The sequence below is a fragment of the Orbicella faveolata genome, unplaced genomic scaffold (assembly GCF_042242905.1).
Source record: "Orbicella faveolata isolate gen_17 unplaced genomic scaffold, um_ofav_v1 contig_25, whole genome shotgun sequence".
In the NCBI taxonomy this organism is placed as follows: Eukaryota; Metazoa; Cnidaria; class Anthozoa; order Scleractinia; family Merulinidae; genus Orbicella; species Orbicella faveolata.
In genome coordinates this window covers 21,663,721-21,684,585 of record NW_028301553.1, presented here as the reverse complement: position 1 = coordinate 21,684,585, position 20,865 = coordinate 21,663,721, and the positions used below count along the sequence as shown (strand labels likewise).

Below are 20,865 nucleotides of genomic sequence, written 5' to 3'. Positions count from 1 at the left end.
TGCGTTTGAGAGAATGTACTGCCTCTTACACCACATCGTGCCTTGTACCCGACGAAAAGAGTGATACCCTTCGTGATGCCCTCGCCCGATTAGTAGTGGGTCTACACCCCCTCGATGGTCCCCAAGCTGTGATTCGTGTCGACCCTCCACCCGGATTTGTCTCGCTGAAAAACACCAACGCCTTACAACATCTTGGCATCTCAATCGAAGTTGGTCGCGTTAAAAACACTAACAAAAATTCCGTTGCTGAATGAGCCGTGCTGGAACTAGAAGAAGAGCTGTTATGTCAGGAGCCTGGCGGAGGTCCTGTTACTGAACTACGCCTTGCCATTGTCACTGCCCGCCTCAACTCACGACTCTGCAGCCAAGGCCTGTCCTCACGGGAGCTTTGGACACAACGCAACCAGTTCTCCAATGAGCAGATACCTGTCAATGACCTACAGCACATTGTAGCGAAGCACCAAGCCCGCCAAGCAAACCATCCCTTCAGCGAAGCGGCCAAAGGCAGTTACCGGCCACAAGCTCCCGTTCCCCCTTGCAAGTTGGAGACCTGGTGTATGTGAAGTCTGACCGAGATAAGTCACGTGCTCGCGACCGCTATATCATTGTTAGCATCGCATTAAGAAGTTCTCTGGCTAGCAACTCAGGGCTACATCTTACAAGGTGAAGCTAGCCGAGTGTTACACTATACCACACACCCTTCCACCACCATCATACCAGTCTGTTGTCCCTACACTTGATGATGACGAATGTGAAGAGACTGCTGAGCAGCCCCAGCCGTGTCAACAGCCGTCTGCCCCACCAGACCTGTTACGTCCGCCCAGCCCAGACCCTTCAGCCTCCACCCCACACCAAGCCGAGCAGCAAGAAGACTCCACCCCCATTGACACTGATCTTATTCCTGTTTCAGTTTCATCTGAACCAAGACCTCAACGGGCCCGTCGGCCCCCAGCATACTTACAGGAGTACATTCTCGACTAGTGTTTTTAGCTGACAGTTACTTCAGAAAGAGTGCGTTTAATCAAGTGCTGTAAAGAACACTTACAATCTGTTACAACCTGTTCGTTAAGTTTCTTTTACCTTCATTGCTTGTTATACTTTCTACACGTTAGTTTTCTTTTCTACACGGAAGAAGAAGTTGCGCCAGCGGTTATTGTCGGCCGCGCATGCGTATTACGTGGGTCCTCTCTCGGCTCTCGTGTGTGTTGAGTCCGCCGTCTTGTAGCGACCTTGTTGTCTTTAGTAAAGTGTTTGCTGTTCGCTATTTTCGTGTCGTCTCTCTCTTTTACTGGCGGTGTGTTGTGAAGTGACACGAGTTTGACGTGTAATGGTACGAGTTTGCTAGCTTTTTGAAGTTTGCCAATACGAATTTGCCAACTTAAGTTTGCTGTGTGAAGGCCGCTCAAGATTTGCTTGGAATTTTGGGTTCGACAGGAAAGACTCTAATTTGATTACTTACAGTTGTTTACGCCTCGAGGTAGCGATTTTCCCGAAACGGAGCGTACATTTTCACGTGCAGTAATTAAAAGCCCCAAACTAATCTTTATATCCTTGAAAAGAAGAACATTTCCACTAATCACAACTTTAATCTCAAGTGATTCGGAGTTATAGTGCCTAGGAAAAACGTGTCTTGAAAAATTGCTCCAAAATTAGATTTTAAAACCATGAAATATTGTTGATTTTTAAACACGCGCCGTAAATTAAAATTACACGAAAAATCCTGGTTTTCGGCTTGAATAATTTGCCAATACCTCCCACACAAAGACACAAAAAGAAGAAAAGCGAACTTGCTTTTGCAGTTTTCAGGAGCGAAGCTCTTATGTTGATACTCGGCGCACTAATGTCCACCATTTTGTAGCGGTAGGCATCATGTACAATTTTTGCAATTTTTTTGGAAAACAAAAGTACATCTGAAAAAAACAAATATACCACGTTTGATATCTCATCATGGGGTATCTCTGAGCGAAAGATGAGGGAAATCAGTTTTTCAAGCATGTGCCTCATTTTTATTATTTCACGTGGCCTTCGGGGACATTCTTTCTTAAGGTTTGCATATATCGCAAGCAGGAAATATTACGAGAGATACTGCAAACAGCATATCAATAATAAGTGCAAGTGGTGAACTTTGTTTTATTGCAAACTAGCTTTATTATCTTGCAAAAAAAGTAGTAAACGCAAAAAAGTATTAACCAAAAAGAACATACGATGACTGACCGATTCATCATTTCAGTAAAATAGCAATTTTGAGTTCAGGAACATAGCCCAGACTTACATGTCTGTATACTCAAAGTACGAAAGGCACATCTATTTATTCTGCCTGCTGAAAAATACTCTACTACATCTCACTGTACTCTGTCCCTGAGTACGGTGGCAGTAGTATAGGGGGGCGGTTTGAGACCCAACCAATCAGAGCGCGTTATTTGGGTCACGTGACGCGTCTAGACCAATCAGCGTGCAGGATTTTCGGCTCAGGTCAGCGGTTGCACTAATGCTTTTTAGCGAGGTCTGGGGCGAGCTCGGCCAAAAGGTGGCCGCGCGGGCTTGGACGCGAGGCCGTGAGGGTCTGGGGAGCGGAAGTGACGACAGACCACGTGATCAGTTTTCAAATTTTATTTTACAATCCTAGTAAATGATTGACATTGTCCATGTCGGTGTCGTCGATGTGGGCTCGGGTGTATCCGTAAGGATACGAGAGGAAAGTGTCGGGATCCACGACGCGTTTGTCGAAGACGACTTTGTATCGTTTGGTTTTTTCGATCGTTTCTAATGTTTTGGTTTGGACATTGCGTTTAATCTTGTGTGGATTGTGTACGCTGATTTCCCGTGGTTCTTCGCGGGGTTCGGTGACTTCGTTGATGCCGTTTTCTTTTAACAGGTCAAAGTTCAATTGGGCTTGCCCACGTGTGTTGAGGGTGAAACCGCGTACCTTGCATTCGACTTTACCGTCGTTGGTTTGGTAACCGTAATTCTTGGGGCCAGCGGCCGCAAACTCCACGATGTGAGTGCCTGGTTTCAATTCGCTGGTGAATTGACCGAGATGATCGCCTAAGGGTGGCATGGGTTGCCCTTCTCGATGCGAGAAGATGATGGAGTCCGTGTCGAAGTACAGGACTTGTTGGGGTTGGAGTTGACTGAGTCCTTCTCGGTAGAGTTTGAGTCTGGCCCAGCAGGTGGTGAAGCAGGCCACGAAAATGTTGATGTTGACTTGAACGGCTTCTTCGTCTTGGACGTGTTTGTAGACCAATTCGATCATCTCATCGTTCATGACACGAAGGGTTTGAATTTCTCGACTGTCATCGGTCAGTAGGGCATGAAGCCTGGCGGGGGACGAAATGGCTTCGACTTGACTCTTGTTCCCTTGTTGCCCGTACTTGCCCCAGAAGCTGTTGAGCATCATTTTGGCCAGAGACCGCCGACCGGGATTTTTTTGAATTTTGTCCGCTTCGAGTTGAATGCCTTCTTTGGCCAGGTAGTCGTCGAGGTACTGCTGGCGTTTGGCCACATCGTCACCCACCCAATCGGGCCATCCACTGGCTTCTTGCTTGATCTTGAGAAAGGTGTTCACGTAGGAAGAGAACAAGTCGTTGGAATTGCGCGGGAAGTGCCAAATTTCGTAGACGTATTGGATAACGTACCCTTGATGAAGGGCTTCTTGCAATTCGGGGGTGGGCCACGTACCCACCAGACATCGCTCTTGTTCGTTGTGGACGCAGCGATGACTGCGTTCGGTCAGCGGTTTGGGTTGCTCGGTTTCCACACAAGTTCTGCAAAGTGGAAAGGTGAGTTTACCCCCACTGCGGTGGGGTAAGACGGGATGATACAACCCAAAGGGTGGTAGGATCTTGCATTTGACCAGACCGAAGTAACTGGAGATGTCGGTGCCTTCGGGTTGACTGATGATGGCAGGATGACCCACGGGGTAGGGACAATTTTTGTTGGTCCAGGGGTAGAGGGAGGTGAAATCCTGGTACTGCACCGTTTCTCCGTGTTCCACTTGATGGTAAAGTTTGATGGCGTTGGTGCGTCCGCCGTAGAACGCGTCCCTGGGTTTGAGTCTGGGGACCAGGTCAAAGGATTGGACCAGGCTCCGCAGGTGTTCATCCTCTTGCTTGAGTTGGTCCCATTCACATTGCCACATGACCAAGACATTGTAGCCCGCGGCCAAGAGACTCTCTTCTTTGAGTTTGGTGGCTTCGTAGACATCGCGCATGGTCTGATCGCACATTTTGTGACGCGTGCGGTCGCGGTCTGGGTAACACTTGGGACACCCGTGCCAGAAGCAACCGTGAAATTCGTACACGGTACGGGTGACGTCGTCGTACCCATCCACGAAGAAGGTTTTGTCTCCGCGTAGGATCACGTGTTCCCCTCCATTGAGGGCGTGTCGAATGTGGTGATTGGGTTTTCGGTTCATGTAGGTCAACCATTCCAGGGAGGCGAGGGAATGCAGTTTACCTTGTCTATGCCATCCACTGATGGGTTCCGAAGCGATGGTACGTTCTGGCATGTGTTTGGTGCGGTAGAGGAGATTGCAGGCGGATGCGATGGTGAGACAGCGTTGGAGAGGATTGAAGCCGCTGATGGCTTCGAATTCTTGGCAGAACACTTCGCAGGCCCCTTTGAGGAGGAGCACGTCGGATTCGCAGTAGGCCACGAGTTCTGCTTGGAAATCGAAGATCAAGTCGGGCTCGGCGAGTTGTTGGGCATACCAGCGTTCGAACTCTTGCGCGCGTTCGGTGGACATGCCTTGGGGGTCGTAATGTTCTTTGTCGGGTAGAGGTCCCACGTAATCCTGATGGTCGGGGGTGTTGAAGAAGTGGGGGAAGAAACCTTTCTTTTGTTCAATCAGTCCGAAGGCTTTGGGAAAATTAGCCAGTGGCATTTGAAAGAAGCAGAGAGAATCCTTGAAAACAATGTCTCCTGCATTGATGGACAAAGACATAATCTTGGCGCCGTTGACCACTTGCTCGGGCACGACGTATTGTTGGTAGAGTTCATTCAGTATCAAGTAAGAATCGAACCCTTGGGAATTGTGGGCTATGACGGTGAGGGTACAATCCTGTGCTAAAGCTCTCAACCAATCCAGGAAATCTCGAATGCAGGTGGTCCCTTCAAAATGAAAGAGTTCCTCGCAGTTGGAAGTGGCGGCGCACACTAGGTTGGGGACATGAACACCCGTGTCTTGCATGGTTTCGCTGTCCCAGTAGACGAAGAGATGGTCTTTGGTGTGTACGCTCTGCGAACCGTCAGCTTTGCGTTTTCTGGATTTGAGTAATGTTCGCTTTTCTTCTAACTTGGTGGGATTCTGTATGAAGCATTGGTGTTGGTAGAGATTGTGATACTCCTTGCAGGAGGGACATTCGGCGGTGCCGCACACGCAGGGAACTGCAGACGTTTTTGATTTTTTTGGTGGCGTTGGCTTTGGTGCCGTCCGTCTTGGAGTAAGTGTGATGATTGTCCAAGCACTGTTCTCCGAAGAAGGCACGGTGACAACGAGGGCAGGTGTGTGTGGTATCGCTGGCGCGACGATGATCTTCACACTGGGTTTGACAACAAGCGGGACATTTCTTACCGTGGCAGGGATGATGATTGATATCATCGGTCTGGTAGCTTTTCTCACACTCGATGCAAAAGTTACTTTGTCCTAAGAAGGCGGAGAGAGAATTACAACCGTGGTAATGTTCACCCACTTTGATGAGGATGAGTTGTTTCTCACGTGGCGGGCCTTTGAAAATGATTTGATAATTGTGATCCAGGGAAAGCACCACGATCTGATAATCGGTGAGATGGCGTTGGAAGGTGTGGAGTTCGTTGAGACCGCAAGGTCCTTCGGGGACACCCGCAGCCTGATGGAGTGCCTTGGCCTTTCTGGCTTGAGCGGGTTTACCTCGCCGTAGGTTGACGTAGTGGGGATGTCGACTGCCTACGTCGCAGTAGGCTTGCATGGTGACCAAGGCCCGTGCACAACAGAGTTCATCGTCGTTGTTGATTTGGATGACGCACTTTTTGAGATCGAGTAGCTTGTCCAGTGCTAAGCTGGCTTTGCGAAGTCGCTGTTTACCGCTGCCTCGGCCGGGATCTCGGATATGTGAAATGTGTAACGAGGTGTCATCCAATCGGAACTGTTCGTTGGAGTTTAACATCTTGGAAATTTGTTGCATGATTTCTTGGGCTCTGAGATCATTGTTCATCCATTCTCTGACACGCATGCGAGCCGAGTGATAGGAGTGTCTCAATCGGTTGGAATTGATGTTGATGAGAAAGTGATCGTTGCGATCGACTTCGGGATCTTGGATGATTTGGTCTCGTATGGCGCGTTGGAGGGCTCGTTCTATTTGACGCGGTAAGATTTGTCTTTGGTTGGTGGAGAGAGGTGCAGCACCACCGCGTTGCATTAACCGTCCCACGTAATTTCGGTGTCTGACGCCTAAATGGCGAACGCGTCGATCCAAGTGAGGCGTTAAGAGAAAATCAAAGCCTTGTTCAATGTCATCCAAATGTTGGGCTAAGAGGGCGTTGTCTTCTTCATCGTCGAGGTCGAAATCATCCCGCTGGAAGCGAAACATGATGAGGCTGAAGGGATGAACAAAGTCGAGTTGGTTTTAATCGTGAGTCAACCAATGGGAAAAAAGTACTTTTTCAACACGTGAAAATGTTGCCCCGACCAGGAATCGAACCTGAGTCTTCGCGGCCACAACGCGACGTCTTAACCACTAGACCATCGTAGCATGAGTGGGAGGGATCAACGTTTTATAAGGTGGTGGTTCCCGCCTTTTTTTAATGACGTAGGAGTGGGAGGATACCCCCATCCCCCCTCTGGTGACGTCACGTCACGTGTCTTGATGCGGCGTGTATAAAAATGGTGCGCCTTGACGATGGTGACTCGACTGATGAAGCTTGAAGTGAGTTTACCGTTGGTGAGTGTCACTTTGGAGGTGGACATATTTGCGCTGACTGTGATTGGTATTGTTGTGATTGAAGTTTGCCATTTGAAGAAATAGTGGAGGTGAGTTAACGATGGATACATTGAATCGATGCAATCGAAAGATGACTACTTTGGCGCAGTGGGTGAATGAGTGGAAGGAGCGTGAGAAAGAAAATGGCGCGAGTTTATTGTACAGTAACTTGCGGAATCTGTCTCGTTTTATTGGCGTGGTATTGCAGGACATTGACTGTTTGTTCATGGAAGAGCGGTTGGGCTTTTTGAGGGAGATGCATTTGAAAGAGTTGCGAATGAATGTGAACCGTGCTCTTAAAGGCTATAAACGTTTGTTTTTTAGCTATGATCAGTCATTGGGATCGTCTTCCGGCCTAAATCCAATGTTACATTATGGACTTAAAATATAAACAGGAACGATTGGATGCCTTGACGGTGCCACGAAAGGGAATGTGTGAAGAAATGAGATTGTACCATGTTGTGAAAGAGAAATGGAGTATAGGTCATTTGAGGTGTGAGCCTGACCATTGTAATTTATGTATGGCTTATCATACGAGAGTGTATGGTCATTATCGCGATCAAAGGGTGATGATAGGTTACTCTTTGAAACAAGCTGCAAGTAACGTGATGGTTGCCAAGTGCAACATGTTGAATGAGAGAGGTTATGTTTTTTATTTATAGAAATGACAAGCCATTGGGATTGTCTACCACCCGAAATTCAAACGTACATTCTCGATTTGAGGCTGCGACAGGAACGATTGGACATGGTGACGGACCGACAAAAAGAGTTGTGTGAAATGATTCGAACCTATCATCGCGTCAAACGTGAATGGAACCTAGGTCACGTGCGATGTCAACCTTTTCGGTGTTTTATTTGTAACGGAATGAATTGGAAGGATGGGCGTGTCACCTCTGACTTCATCTATCATGAAAAAGTGTTTGTCTATTATAACGGTCGATCGGTGTTGGTGGGTAATTGTTTGCAACAAGTGTACTTGCATGAAATTAAACAAAATTTGACCCTCTTTTTTCCTTAGAATGGATGTGAAGACTAAAGTGAAATTGAGTCAAGACATTGAGAGCTATTGGGATTTACTACCCTGGCACATTGGTTTGAAAATTTTGAATTTGAAAATAAGACAAGAATATTTGGATGAGGAGAAGACTAGTAAAAGAAAGAAATTGTGTGATGAAATTAGACAGTTCCATACATTGAAAACAACATGGGGTCTAGGCTGGGTGTATAGCAAACGTTTACTCGTTCCATGCCCGCATGGGTGTAGAAAATGGTACGGGAAATACGTGAATTTAGAAGGTTGTGAGATAAGTGTTTTTTTGGCCTTTGAACTAGATGTGGCCATCAAGCGCTGCGATCATATTAAATCATTTATTTATCCTGGTTGATAGGGCGTCTTCCCACTAGGGGAAATAGACACATGTCCCGCTTGTAAAAGGTGATAATGTAAAATAAAATGTTTTTTTGCAGAACGAAATGGCTGCCTTTAATCCCGTGGATCATTCGATCAAATGTGTAGTGTGTTCCAGTTCCGAGATGAAAGACGGTGAAAAGCTGTTCCTGTTGGAATGTTGTAAAGAGGGGGTACACAACTCTTGTCTGGTGAGACCACCCAACGGGACGCACTTGGTGTGCCCCAAATGCCAAATTGAGACCTGCGTCCATAATCACATAGTACAGAAGGATCACTTCACCGAGAAGGACATGGATCTCATTGATCTGTGTTTCCTGAAACATCAGGTGGTCTCGCGCATTCCTATGACCCAGAAGGAGATCCATTGGCTACGCGTGGCTGCCAACGTGTCTGGGTTGAACGCCCTACGTCATATCAGTCATCGCGTCTTTTTGACGGGGCTGGCCTTTTGGGTGCCTCTGGAGAAAAGCATGTTCTGCGAGTGGGAGGATGTGGCTGCTCGCTTGTCCCTGGGACTGACTTACAACAACCTCTCCGAGATGCGTTCCCGCTACGATCTGCGCGTGGAGAGGGATCAGAAAGGGGATGCCTTTCACCACTTTTTAGATCACTTGCTAGAGTGTGCCATCCAGGATGAGGAAGTGGTCAGACGGTCTTGTCTGGTCAAGACCTGCCGCTGCCCCCAGTGCCCAGAGTGTCAAGGCTTTGCCTCTATGTTTGGGAAGGAGCGTATGTCCAACATAGTGGCCCTTGCCAACCGCAGTTATTTTTACGAGCGCGTGGAGAAAGGGATCTACAATAATTTCAGGATGGTTTATAATCGTGCCGAAAAGAAGAAAGCCCAGTCATAAGTCAAAACACATGTATCTTTTAATTCGACATGATTCAATAAAGTTACAGTTTCAAAGGTTTCTTGGCTTGCATGATTCGTTTCACCACCCTTTCCGTCATGGTCTTCCTACCGGGTAACCTGTCAATGGCCTTGATCATCTTGGTGTCGGCCTTCCAATTGTCCTGCAGGTTCTTGGCCCGACTGTAATCGATGTCGTGTTGTTTGGCGAGTCGGTCCAAACGATTGATCCCGGGATCTCCTCGGGCCAGTCGTTTTTTCAGTTTGGTGCCCGGTCCCATGTACTGATAACCCGGCCAATGAAATTCGATGCCCGTCTTACCCAACAGTTTCTGAATGTCGAAGCCATAACCGCGTTGCTTTTTGCGAGTCCTGGTCTTGTTGGCTCTAGTTCTTGTCATAGCTGAGACGTCGTCGACTGGGGTTTTTCCACTCTTCCCAAGGCTTCAGGCGTTCGGCCGCTGTGGGTTTGCGCTTCTTGCGTTTCTTGGTGACTTTCTTGGGACTGTAACCACCCTCTTCGTCGTCGGTGTCAATTGATTTGGGATCCAGACCAATGCCCTTTAAAAAGCCTTTTTTGGCTCCGCTCAACACGCTTTGTTTCAAACCACCCGATTTAGGCTTCTTACCACTGGATATGGGTCGCGGTATTCGACTCGGTCCAGCACTGGATGTGGGCTTTTTAACGGTCTTGGGTGTTTCGGGTAAGAGTCGACGGGGTTTGGGTTTGATCCCTGAGGTACCAGCGGGTGTGGACACTTCTTGCTTGATCCTGGCGGGGGTTTGACCTTGGATGACTTGTTTCAACAAGTTTTCCAAGGGACTGTCCAGGGCTTCTTCATCCGGCGCAGGGGCACCCACGCCTGCCCGTGGGGCACCTCCTGTCCGAATCCGTTTGGTCAATCGAGTCTGTTCACGCGCCAAGGGTTTGACCATCTTGACGGCCATCCCGTCAGGAATGGTGGGATTCCCCAAGATCAATTGTTTTTCGGCTGCCAACCGTCCTGCTTTGTTCAACAGAGCACTTTGTGAAATCTGTCCTTTGTAGTAATCTTGCAAACGTTCGAATTCACTGACCGGCACAATCATGACCTCTTCCGTCATACTGCAATGCGGTTTCAAAACAGTCTTGCCAGTAACTTGCTTCTTGACGGGCTTTTTCCAATTTCAATCGCAGACTCTGGATGGTCTCGTTGGGTTTGGCACAGGTCTGGCAGGGGATGATGACGTCTTCCACGTCGTCTTGGACTCGTATGCAATCGTCACACCCGTTACCGTATTTTAAAGCCAAATATTCCTGTTCGAGAGCTCTGTATTTTCGATGCTGACGCTCTTGAACTAGCTTGAGTTGTTCTTCCCTGTGATTGGCTTCTTGTAACAATCCAATGAGCTTGGTCATGTTGTCTTTGATCTCGACTAGTTTTCTGTTCTCGCTCACGCGTTCGGGCACCACGTCAATGCCTTGCAAGGGGTAACCGTCAGCGTCTCGACCCGACATATTCGTAACACTCATTCAAACCTCGCCAGAATCCACTCCCTGTCTGAGCCAACAGATGTTGACGCCTCCTCTTCAGTGAATTTCTGCGCTTCCCCACTTCGCGCAACACGTTCTTATGGCGTTGAAGTTTTCGAAGCGTCTGAGGCTCGACGGGAATTCTCTTTTTCAACAAATTCAAGACCATTTCACTGACCGCGTTGATCTGGTCGGCGTTGGCGTGTTCCAACATCTCTTGACGTTTGAAACGATTGGCTTCTTGGAGAATGCTGGTCAAGAACGGGCGTTGTCGCCGTAATCGGTTCATCGTTTCTTTCTGAGTCGGTAGGAAGGGGTAAAGTCTTTTATGCCCTGAATCGACTCCACCACTTTGGCACCCGCTGGAACACGGAACGGGTTCTTGCGTTTTTTCTTGACGGGTTTGAGGGTAGATTGAAAGGGTATTTTCCGAATGGCGCGTTCCAACTTGGGTTGGTGCTTTTGAACCTGCTTGCCCACAAACTTCGCTGTACCACCCAGAGGACCTAGTGCTCTGAATAGATCATTCAACTCTCTCTGGTTCACTCTGGCTCCACCTCGTTGCAGTATCTTGGCTCGTGAGAGCCTGGAGAGCTGACGTCGTCGTCTTGCCATCGTTTTGAATGGGGGTGGAGTCAAGACCCAGCTTTTTATCCCATCATGTTGGCCAAGGGTGTCTTGACGGCTGGGATGCGTTTCAATAAACTCAAGAGGGTGGTTCTACGATTGAAACAGACAGGTGGTTTGGCTCGAATCTTGGCTTTCTTTCGAGGTTTCTTGACGAATTTTCTCAAATCTCCGAACTTTTCTTCGTACCAATGCCTCTTTTTCATTCTTCTTTTTCTATCTTCTTTGGCTGAAAGGGTTGCCATGGCGTGAGCTCTCTTGCGTTTCCTGCGCGTTGTGACCATGGCTGGTAACTCACCGGTGTTAAGTACACTGTGTTTCCTGTTGTACTCGTCTTGAAGTCTCTGAGGGCTGTTGATCAAGGATCGGTAGAGTGCTTCAAGTTCCGCATTCATGGTATCGAATGAAACGAGGCTTTTATTCATCGCTTTTTATAGAGCCAAGGTTGTTTGCGATGGCGATAAGTGCTTTGAGCCGCGCCGGTCAAGCCCATGCGTTGGTAATCCTTGCGTTTTCCCAAGGTGTAGCCCATTTTGGCGGCACTGGCAAAGATGTTCCCTCCACCTTGTCGTTTCTTTCTCTTCTTCTTGCCGATGGCTTGCATGGCTCGTTTGGCACCGTAACTGGCTGCTCCGGAAGCCGCCCCCAAACCCACGGCTTTACCCAGGACGATGCCAGCTGGCACGAGCGCAGCCAAAGGCATGACACCACCCTTCTGTTTCTTCTTCCGACGTCGTCTTCTCATCATGAGCGCGAGCCCCGCGGTGGTGAGCAGGGACGCGGGTAGGTCACCTCCCTTCTGTTTCATGGTGAACAATGAACCCTCATGTACTTAGGTCGTCTAATTTATGCTCTTTTTGGTAAGGAATGTAACGAAATTTCAGGTCGTACTGTTTGACGTAGGTGTCCTTGATGGGTTGGGTCAAATCCGTGATGGTATCGTCCATGGTTTGCAATTTGAAGAGGAAGCCTTCGAACTCGTCCAAGGGAAAGCCGCGCACGTAGGTTCTCAATTCGATCAAGGTCTTTTTCATGCGTGGTGAACGCAAAACGACTCATGTCCATCTCGATGGAAAAATTCTTGAAATCATTCCAACCCTTAACCAAGGTGCCTAAAGCGGTCAAGATGGCCACAACGACATGTTGTTGTTTCCAAAGCACGCCGATGATCATGCTCAAGGCCATCATGAGTAAAGCCAGTCCATTGAGAAAACAGAACCACGTTTTGAAATGGTAAAACATTTGTTTCCGATACCACCATTGTCGATGATAATATTTGTACAATCCATCCAATCGCGACAAGGATTCCTCTTCCACACTGTTTCTGTAAGCCCCGTTGAGTAAACTCACATCGATCGTCATGGCTATTCAGTTCGAAACACTGCTCGAATTGCGAGTCACTTGGGGTCTTCCTCCGTCTTTGTAGGTGGTCGTGATGGTGTTGGTGGTGGTGATGCCAGCGATACGTCGTCCTCGAGCGGTTTGTTGTTGATCGTTCAATAACATTTGCAATTGACGTTGTAAACTGTCTTGATCCATGCGTGATCTGGGAGTGGAAACAGCACTGCTTTCGTCGTCATCGTCATCGTCATCATCGTCTCCACCACCACCACCGCCTCCAGCGCCGCCTCTACCACCTCTGCCACCTCTACCACCTCTACCACCTCTGCCACCTCTACCTGTACCGCGTCTGGGTTGCTGTCCACCCCGTCTGGGTTGCTTACCACCTCGACTCCGTCCCGCTGGTGTCTTGTATCCCACGGTGGCTCTACCGGTGGTTGTGCTAGCCAGGTACCCTCGTCCGGGTGGTGTAGGTGCTCGACCGGGTACGTCTCGACGCGTGTCCAAACCCGAAGGACCCGCTCGGGCTGGAGGAGGACTCGCCCCAACGCCTGCCACACTCCCTGTGGAGTGGGGACTGCGTCGTGGCGTACTGGTAGCCACAGGTCCTGCGGTGCCAGCCCCAGCAGGGGGTGTATTCCGTAGGGGTGGTGTAGTGGACATACCCACGCCCGGACTCAAACTTTGAATGTACTGACTCAAAAAGTCGTCGTTGTAAGCGTAGTTCAAGTCGATGTCTTCCAGCGGTGAAAGAGGGGAAGGCAAGGCTTGGTCGATGAGACTGGGTGAGGTGCCCACGCCTGCTGGAGATGTACTCATTGTAGAAGGTCGGTGTATTTCTTTTCTCGAGCCACCAGTCTTTGGGCCAACAGCAGTTTATATTGAATGTGATCTGTGAAATTCTCTTGGTTATACGCGTTTAAAACGGCTTGCACGTCGCGTTTACCGCTACACTGTAAGATTTGTCTCATGGGTTCGCACTCGACATTTCGCTCATGCATGTATTTCAATTGCGATTCGCAAATAGCTAGGAATCGCGGGAACCACTCGACTTCACTGCGCAGCATCTTCACTTCAACTGATGCATTCGCATGCAGCCCTCTTCTTTTAGCAGATGACTGAGAATCCGCTCATCGTCGCGGCTTTTGGGATGTAAATCCAACAAGAGAAACCCAAACGGACGGTCGGTCACCTTTCGAAAGGTCTCTTGCACATCTTGCCATCGCGACGGAAAGGCTTGTAACAATAAATTTCGCATCCCCAGTTGATCTCGAGGGTTCTTGAATCCCACGATGTAATGGGCATTTCTAGAGATGCTCTTGGAAAATTTACCGGGTGGAAACATGTCTTGCGATAAAAAGATCACCGTGATGTTGCGATGGTGGGAATCTTTGGTGAAGAGATCCAAGACCCGTTTGTCGTTGCCTCCTTCTTCCATCAGATCGTCCATCACCAGTAAGCCGCCCTTGGGAAACCATATGGGTAAGAGATCCGAGTCGGGAATGCCGTGATGGAATTTCACTCCATACTCTTTCATGGGTTTGAATCCGTCTTGCCAGGAACCGTAACAGTAATAAATGCGTTTGGGCGGGGTCTCGAACAGATCGAGATTGTCCACCAATAATTTGGTGGTGAACACCGTTTTCCCCGATCTCGACGGACCCACTACCATCATGCTGGAAGGCGTGTTGAATCGAAAGGCTTGACGTCGTTCCATGGTCGAGTCCCATATGGATGAGACAAAAGGAGTGCGTTTCATATATAAAACGCCTGGGGTCCCTTATGGAAAAGCGTGAGGTCCGGATAGGCAGGATTCCCTTTCCTGGGCGCGGGAGTTAACACGCACTTGTCTTGACACCTTGACTTCACATTTTTATTACAATAAATGTCTTACACCGCAACGAGAGGTACAAGTGTCTTGCTCGTAATCACATCGACAGACTTGCTCCCAATTCAGCTCTTTCTGTATCAATTTTTTTAACATTTGTCCCACTTTATGATCATTTTGTACGTAATCGTGTGGACTGAAACGACGTAGAAACGTGTTCATGTCATGTCCTTTGGATCGATCGATCAAAAACATCAACGCGTAATCGCCGCAACTCTGACTGTACAGCGATTGCAGAGTCTTGCCGTTGTGGACGTTGAACTTCCAATGTTGGTCCAACCACCTCTGTAAAGGTTCCGTGGTCAGGTAGGTGTCCAAGGGAAGTGCGTAACTGTCCATCATCTCGCAAGCGTCCTGACACGTCCATAGTGCAATCCAATGCCGACCCGGTTGGCCTTGAGGGTCCGTGTTGACGATGTAACTCATGGGTCCTTTCTTGTGGGGTTTCTCGGGTAAACGATCGCAAGGCACCGTGCCGTAAAAATAGGGTTTCAAACTGGGTTGACTCCTGGCCAACACGTCCAACTGCACATTGTTCAAACTGACTTTTTCCATTACACTTGGTACACGTCGTATTGTACGGTCTTGTTGCTATTGATCTCCAAGAGATTTTCAAATTCAGCGTAGAGGATGGCCGTGATGTTAGCACCCTGATCGGCTCCAAAGTCGAACACCAACCGCAACTCACCGCTCAGCTTGGGGTTCAACACTGGACTGTTGAGGCAACCGTTGGCGGCGTTCTCAAATACAAACAGCGTGCATCCTTTACCTCGTCCCCAATCTTTGCCTCTCACCATGTTTCCTTTGCTCTTGCACAAACTTCCAGTGGCTTGTAGGAATTGTCTGTAGCCTCGCATGTCTCTACTTCCATTGGTGTGGAGCAATTCCAAGACTTCGCAGGGATAGGCTTCTCCTCTCACCAATTGTTTGATGCTGGTCAGATTAAATTGCTGGAAGGTGAAGGGATACTCGTCGGCGGCGCCATTGAAGGCTGTGGAAGCCACCAATCCCACCACTAGCATGTTGGGTAACCGGTTCTGGAACGGGTTGGTGATTTCATAGTGTAACTCGTTTCTGGTGATGTTGTAGGTTCGTATCTCGCTTCTGACCGTGGGATAGCTCACCACGTTTCTTCCACTTCCCATGTCATTCATCAATTCTCGGTAGACAGAGGGGTTGAGTCTGACTTGGCAAAGATACAATTTGACTTTGATGTCTCGTGAATCGATACGGAAGGTGACAGCACCCTCCATTTGCCAACACCATACTTCCGGTGGATTGAAGTACATTTGGATCCCAATCTGCACATTGGGTATCAAGAGTTTGCTGAGGTGAAACACTTCGATGTGGGGTACGAAGCTGTAAACGCGCGTCATGCTGTCATTGTTGGTGCCTTGGGCTCTCATTTCACGCACCAGGGCTTGTCTTTCAAGTGATAGCGCTTTGAAATCATTGTGATCAATGGTGAGTTGATTGGCTGTCAAGGTGTTGGGCACATTGATGAAATTGAACCAACCTTGAGGTTTCAGTATGGTATCTCCATCGTCTCTGTCAAAATTCAGTAAGGTTTCGATGTACGCTTTGTAATGGTACGTGTCCGTCTGAGGACTGATGAGCGTACCATTGAGTCGCACACTGATCTGTTTGAAGAGGGAGTGAGCAATGTTGTTGACCAAAAAGGTGTTTTCGGCGGCCACAGCATCGCCTCCCGCTGCTTTCTGCACTTTCCATTCCAGTTCGAAGTAACTGCGAGACAAATCGATGTAATCTTCTTGCGGATCGATCTGAAAATCGATGGGGTTGATGCCTGTGGTGAAAGGATGAACGGGTACCATCCGATAACTCGAGATACTCAGATCCGTGGGCGGTACCCGAAACAAATTCAACATGGGGTTCTTGACCCCCGCCGAACCAGGGAGAGGGACAATGTCCGTCATCGTCGTCGTTTAGGTCCTCGTCGATGTCTTCTCTGGAGAGCGCTCCGTACCCAAGTGGAGTCTAGACCTCGTCTGCGGTGGGGTAAGAAGGCGCCTCCCTTTTGTAGTCTTCTGCCTCGCGTCAACTCACTGACGATGGGAGGAATGCGTCGAACGCGTCTCGAATAAATCGGATTCATATTCATTTTCCAAAAATGTCGTCCAACTTGCGTTTGGCGGCTCGGTTGATTTCGCTCAAGGCTTTCCGTTTAATGGCTCGTCTCCCACCGGACTTCACGCCTCGAATACCACCTGCAATGTTGGGTAATCCCAGGGGTCCACCCTTTTTTAAACCTTGCCATCCTTCTCGTAAACTGGATCCCGAAAAGTCTCGCAAGAAACCACGTCCCATTTGACCGTCGGGTTTGAAACGCGTCAAAGCACCGCCTCTCATTCTTGTTTGAAGTGTAGCGTGACGATGGTATTGCCTGCTCCGAATTTCGTCAATTCCCCAGTGGTCTCCGCGACTTGTGTCTCGATAATGTCGATGTAGTCTTTGCGTACCGGAATATATTGAACATGGAGGGGTTCAAAATACTGGAAGCCTTTGCCTTCTCGCAGGTAATTGACTTCTCGTAACAGATCCGTGACTTGATTCCCCACCACCCCACTGCTCCCCACATCCGAATAAATCATCAACGAACGCGAGGTGGAGCCCGTCACGTTCTTGAACGAGGTGTTGAGGTTGATGAACCGCCAGTTAAAGGTGATGGTCAAACGAACTCTCTTTCCGTCTTGCGTCAACACCCAATAGGGTTCGCCTGTGGTGGGGCTGATGTCGATGGCCGCTGGCACTTTCAGTTCTTTGTTGTTCAGTTCCATGGACAAATTCGGACCAATCTCCACCTTGTTACCACTCATCTTGAACCATCCCATGTCGAGACCCAGTTCCAGGTTGACAAAGAATTGGGGATAATAATTACCATTGAAGAGCCTCATGTGGGTGTTCGTACTATCGAAGACAAAATCGTCGCCTTCGAATTGGAAATTCAAAAGATTGCTTTTCTTGGTCGTTGGATCCGAGAAGAGGTAACCCGCTCGAAGCCTATCTTCCAGTACGGTGGTGTCAAAATAAGTCTTGACGGTCTTCATGAATTCCACCCCCGTCAAATTGGACAAATCACCCGTCCGAAGGAAATTCCCACTTTCAGTACTCTGTCGATTCCGAAGTTGCACGGTGTCTTCCACAAACCAATAGCCTTCAAACATCACATCGTCCCCTTGCAACAAGGGAGGCACTTGACTCTTGGGGTCTGGTAACGAGATACTACTGAGTCCCACTTTCCAATTGCCGCCTTCCATTTTCAAAGGATGAGGCAAACGAATCTTGAAATGATTGGATTTGTTCTCGGAATACTCGGTCTTGCTACTGTGGCTCGGTAGACTCACGTAAAAATCCGTCATGTTTAAAATGCAAAGTGACAGTCGTCACTCCCTCGGGAAATTTCACCAACGCTCCGTCGTTCTCAGCCACTTGCGTCTCGATAATGTCAAACACGTCGCTGCGCACCGGTAGATATTGGATGTGGTTGGGTTCAAAGGTCATCCTGTTATAATCGTGCGGCACTTCTCTCAAGAGATCGGTGACTTGATTCCCCATCACGGTACTTTGTGCCACGTTGCAATAGACATACAGGGGTGTACGAAGCGTCTCACTGACTTTCACGTCGCCACCATAGTGCTGATCGTAGAGCTCGTCCAGGTAGTCGAAGCGCCAATTGCAATAGGGACTGAGCTGTAAGGACCCATCGTGCGTGATGTTCCAAAAATTCGTGGAATGTGTGTTATGTTGAGCGACCCAATCAAGTTGGACAGCTGGCACATCGTCGTCTTTGAAGAGTTTCACCAGGCGATGAGTCAATTTGTAGGAGTCCGGTGCAGTCTGTTCCACCCACTTGAGTTTCTTGACCAATTCAGGACCAAACCAGATTTTGGGACGCAATCTACGTTCACTTGGTTTTTGATTGAGGAACGTATCGGTGTTGTCAATGATCAAAGAATCCCCTTCCCAACGAAACACGGGGTAGTATTTTTTACCGTCGGGAGCTCGTAGACTTTCATTTTCACGTTCCATGTACTGAGTCAAACGATGTTGGAAACGATTGATCAAGTATCGCATGAGCGATTTACCGTTTGTGACTTCCAGTCGATCCTTGTGTAGGTCAGACCCATCCACGCTGATACCAGCTCTATAGACATAAGGAAGCCATTGACCAGCGAAATTAATTTGGAAGGTTTCGAGGCACCAATCCATTTCCATCAGCATGTCAGTGTCTTTGAAGACGTGGGGTCGATGAGCAGGTGGTTGATAACGTCTCGGTGGTGGCACGGGGTAAGAAATACTGCTCAAACCCACTTTCCATCCTTCCTCTTTCAATTGGATCTGGTAAGGCAAACGGTTCTTGAAACTGTTGGCTTGATTGGAGGGGAATTCCGTGGTATTGGAACTGCTAATCAATTGCACATAAAACTCTTTCATCTCGCCTTGACCAATGCCCCTTTCTCAATCCACGTGTCGTATTTGTTTGGCCAACCTTTCCACCGAACCAAGACTTTATTCCCTTTGCGTTTGACGATCTTTTCCACGCGAAACAGATCGTCGCTCTTCACCGTCACTTTCTGCAAATCCTGAGCGTAAAACGTGCCACTCAATGGCGTTCCGTCCCACTCTTTAATCTTATAGGTAGAAATGACACCCGGCACCACACGAGCCACCACAAATACTTCTTCGGTCCAACCCGGTAAATACCCTTTCTTGAACAGGCGATATTTCTTATTCAATCGCACCCGATCCCCCACTTTCAACTCGGGCGGCACGCGTTTGGCTTGCAGTCGATCCGCGTACAGCGTCTTCCACACCTGCTCTTCGTTCCCCAGGTTGACTTTCTCGGGTGCCATCTTGATACTGCGGTGGTAGGAACGGTTGTATCCCAACACCAAATCCTTCAAGACGGGCAAATAACTGAACGTGTTCTTGATCGTAAAATATCGATACATGCGTTTCTTCAAGGTGCAATTGAATCGTTCGATCACGCTGGCTTTGGTGTCGCCGCTGGTTGAAAAATGACGAATGTCTTTTCGCGTCATCAAGGCTTGAAAGGTCTTGTTGTAAAATTCTTTCCCATCGTCGGTTTGCAACTTGCGAGGGATCCTACCACCACTGCGTTTCAAAATTTTCTCAAAGGCTGCCGTCACGTCCTTGCCAGTCTTGGACTTGACCGGTTCCACCCAAGCGTACTTGGACAACACGTCCAACACCGTCAACAGGTACTTGTACCCTCGATTCGATTTGGCAATGTTCCCCACTTCGATGAGATCCGCCACCCATTGTTCGTCCATACCGTAGACCATGACCGGTACCATACGAAAACGACGACGGGTGGGTTTGTGAAGCGTGTAGCCCAAACTGGCTTCCAACCGCTTGCGTACCGGACCAATGGGTAAGCCTCGGGCTTTGGCGAAACGCGTCACGCCACCCAGACTCCCCGGGACGCTGGGATCCTCGTAGGCCCGCACCAAATTGGCATACCGATCCACCTTCTTCTTTTTCTTACTCATAACGTGGACAATCGACACAGCGCTTGTCTAATCAGCTCGGGGTGTTCTCGTCTTATGATAGAGTACCACTGGATTGACATGGGTTGTCGTTTCAACCACAATATGAAGACCACGAAACGCCAGACGTTCTCTTCAACATGCGTCTCCAAAAACACCTGTTCGGGGTCAAACGCCATCAACGAGGGAATGGGATCTTTCCTTTCATACTGCGCATATAAAAGCTCGCAGCGCTCGCACAGACTATACCACGCACTAGCCATGCTGACAAAAAATGAATTTTTTATTTTCACATCACTGTTTTTTATACAAAAAAGGACTAAACCAGGATTCGAACCTGGGACCTTTGGGTTATGAGCCCAACGCGCTGACCACTACACCATTTAGTCATCCTCGTTCATCAAACAGTGATTCAAACTATTTACAAGGTCTCTCTCCGTCATCAAGTCCACTAGCAAGTCCTCCATCTTTTCAACCAGTTCTCTGAAATACGCGGGAGTCCCCAATGAAATCGGGCGGTTCAGTTTGTCGCTCAGTCTCACAGAGATGTCTCGGGCGTAGGTCAGGGGCTCCACCATCTTCTTGATCTTCTGTCTCATCATGAAGGTCAAACAAGACGTGGCCATCAGACAGAACCTGTTCTTCATTCTCACTGGCGGAACGATGGCTGGCACAAAACGGATGACATCCAATTCCTTGACATAGACCATGGAGTACCAATCGATGGTGAATAGAAAGGTTCGATGCA

The 20,865-nt window shown here is 48.6% G+C and overlaps 3 protein-coding genes, 1 non-coding gene and 1 pseudogene across 4 annotated transcripts; all 5 read right to left on the bottom strand.

Annotated features, from left to right (window-relative positions):
• Window positions 1-2,607: 2,607 nt before the first annotated feature.
• On the bottom strand, window positions 2,608-4,058 carry LOC149109446 (uncharacterized). The gene has a single exon (XM_089294383.1). It carries the CDS (start codon window positions 3,395-3,397, stop codon window positions 2,615-2,617), a length of 783 nt encoding a protein of 260 aa, XP_089150509.1. The 5' UTR covers window positions 3,398-4,058; the 3' UTR covers window positions 2,608-2,614.
• Window positions 3,507-6,209, bottom strand: LOC149109445 (uncharacterized; annotated as a pseudogene).
• Window positions 6,210-12,523: 6,314 nt separating this feature from the next.
• On the bottom strand, window positions 12,524-14,457 carry LOC149109444 (uncharacterized). Its single transcript, XM_089294381.1, has 2 exons — window positions 13,797-14,457; window positions 12,524-13,537 (listed from the first exon to the last, which is right to left on the bottom strand). Exons 1-2 carry the CDS (start codon window positions 14,455-14,457, stop codon window positions 12,726-12,728), a joined length of 1,473 nt encoding a protein of 490 aa, XP_089150507.1. The 3' UTR covers window positions 12,524-12,725.
• Window positions 14,458-14,972: 515 nt separating this feature from the next.
• LOC149109443 (uncharacterized protein F54H12.2-like) lies at window positions 14,973-16,560 on the bottom strand. The gene has a single exon (XM_089294336.1). It carries the CDS (start codon window positions 16,521-16,523, stop codon window positions 15,141-15,143), a length of 1,383 nt encoding a protein of 460 aa, XP_089150462.1. The 5' UTR covers window positions 16,524-16,560; the 3' UTR covers window positions 14,973-15,140.
• Window positions 16,561-20,433: 3,873 nt separating this feature from the next.
• Window positions 20,434-20,506, bottom strand: Trnam-cau (transfer RNA methionine (anticodon CAU)). The gene has a single exon. It is a non-coding gene; the product is annotated as a tRNA-Met (tRNA).
• Between the last annotated feature and the right edge of the window lie 359 nt (window positions 20,507-20,865).

What these genes read in the sequence shown, in the direction of transcription:
- LOC149109443 (XM_089294336.1), bottom strand. Translation starts at nt 16,523, where the DNA reads ATGACGGACATTGTCCCTCTCCCTGGTTCGGCGGGGGTCAAGAACCCC.
- LOC149109444 (XM_089294381.1), bottom strand. Translation starts at nt 14,457, where the DNA reads ATGAAACGCACTCCTTTTGTCTCATCCATATGGGACTCGACCATGGAA. An exon ending in TCATCTGCTAAAAGAAGAGG is followed by an intron (nt 13,538 to 13,796) that starts GCTGCATGCGAA and finishes GCTCGAGAAAAG; the next exon opens with AAATACACCGACCTTCTACA.
- LOC149109446 (XM_089294383.1), bottom strand. Translation starts at nt 3,397, where the DNA reads ATGATGCTCAACAGCTTCTGGGGCAAGTACGGGCAACAAGGGAACAAG.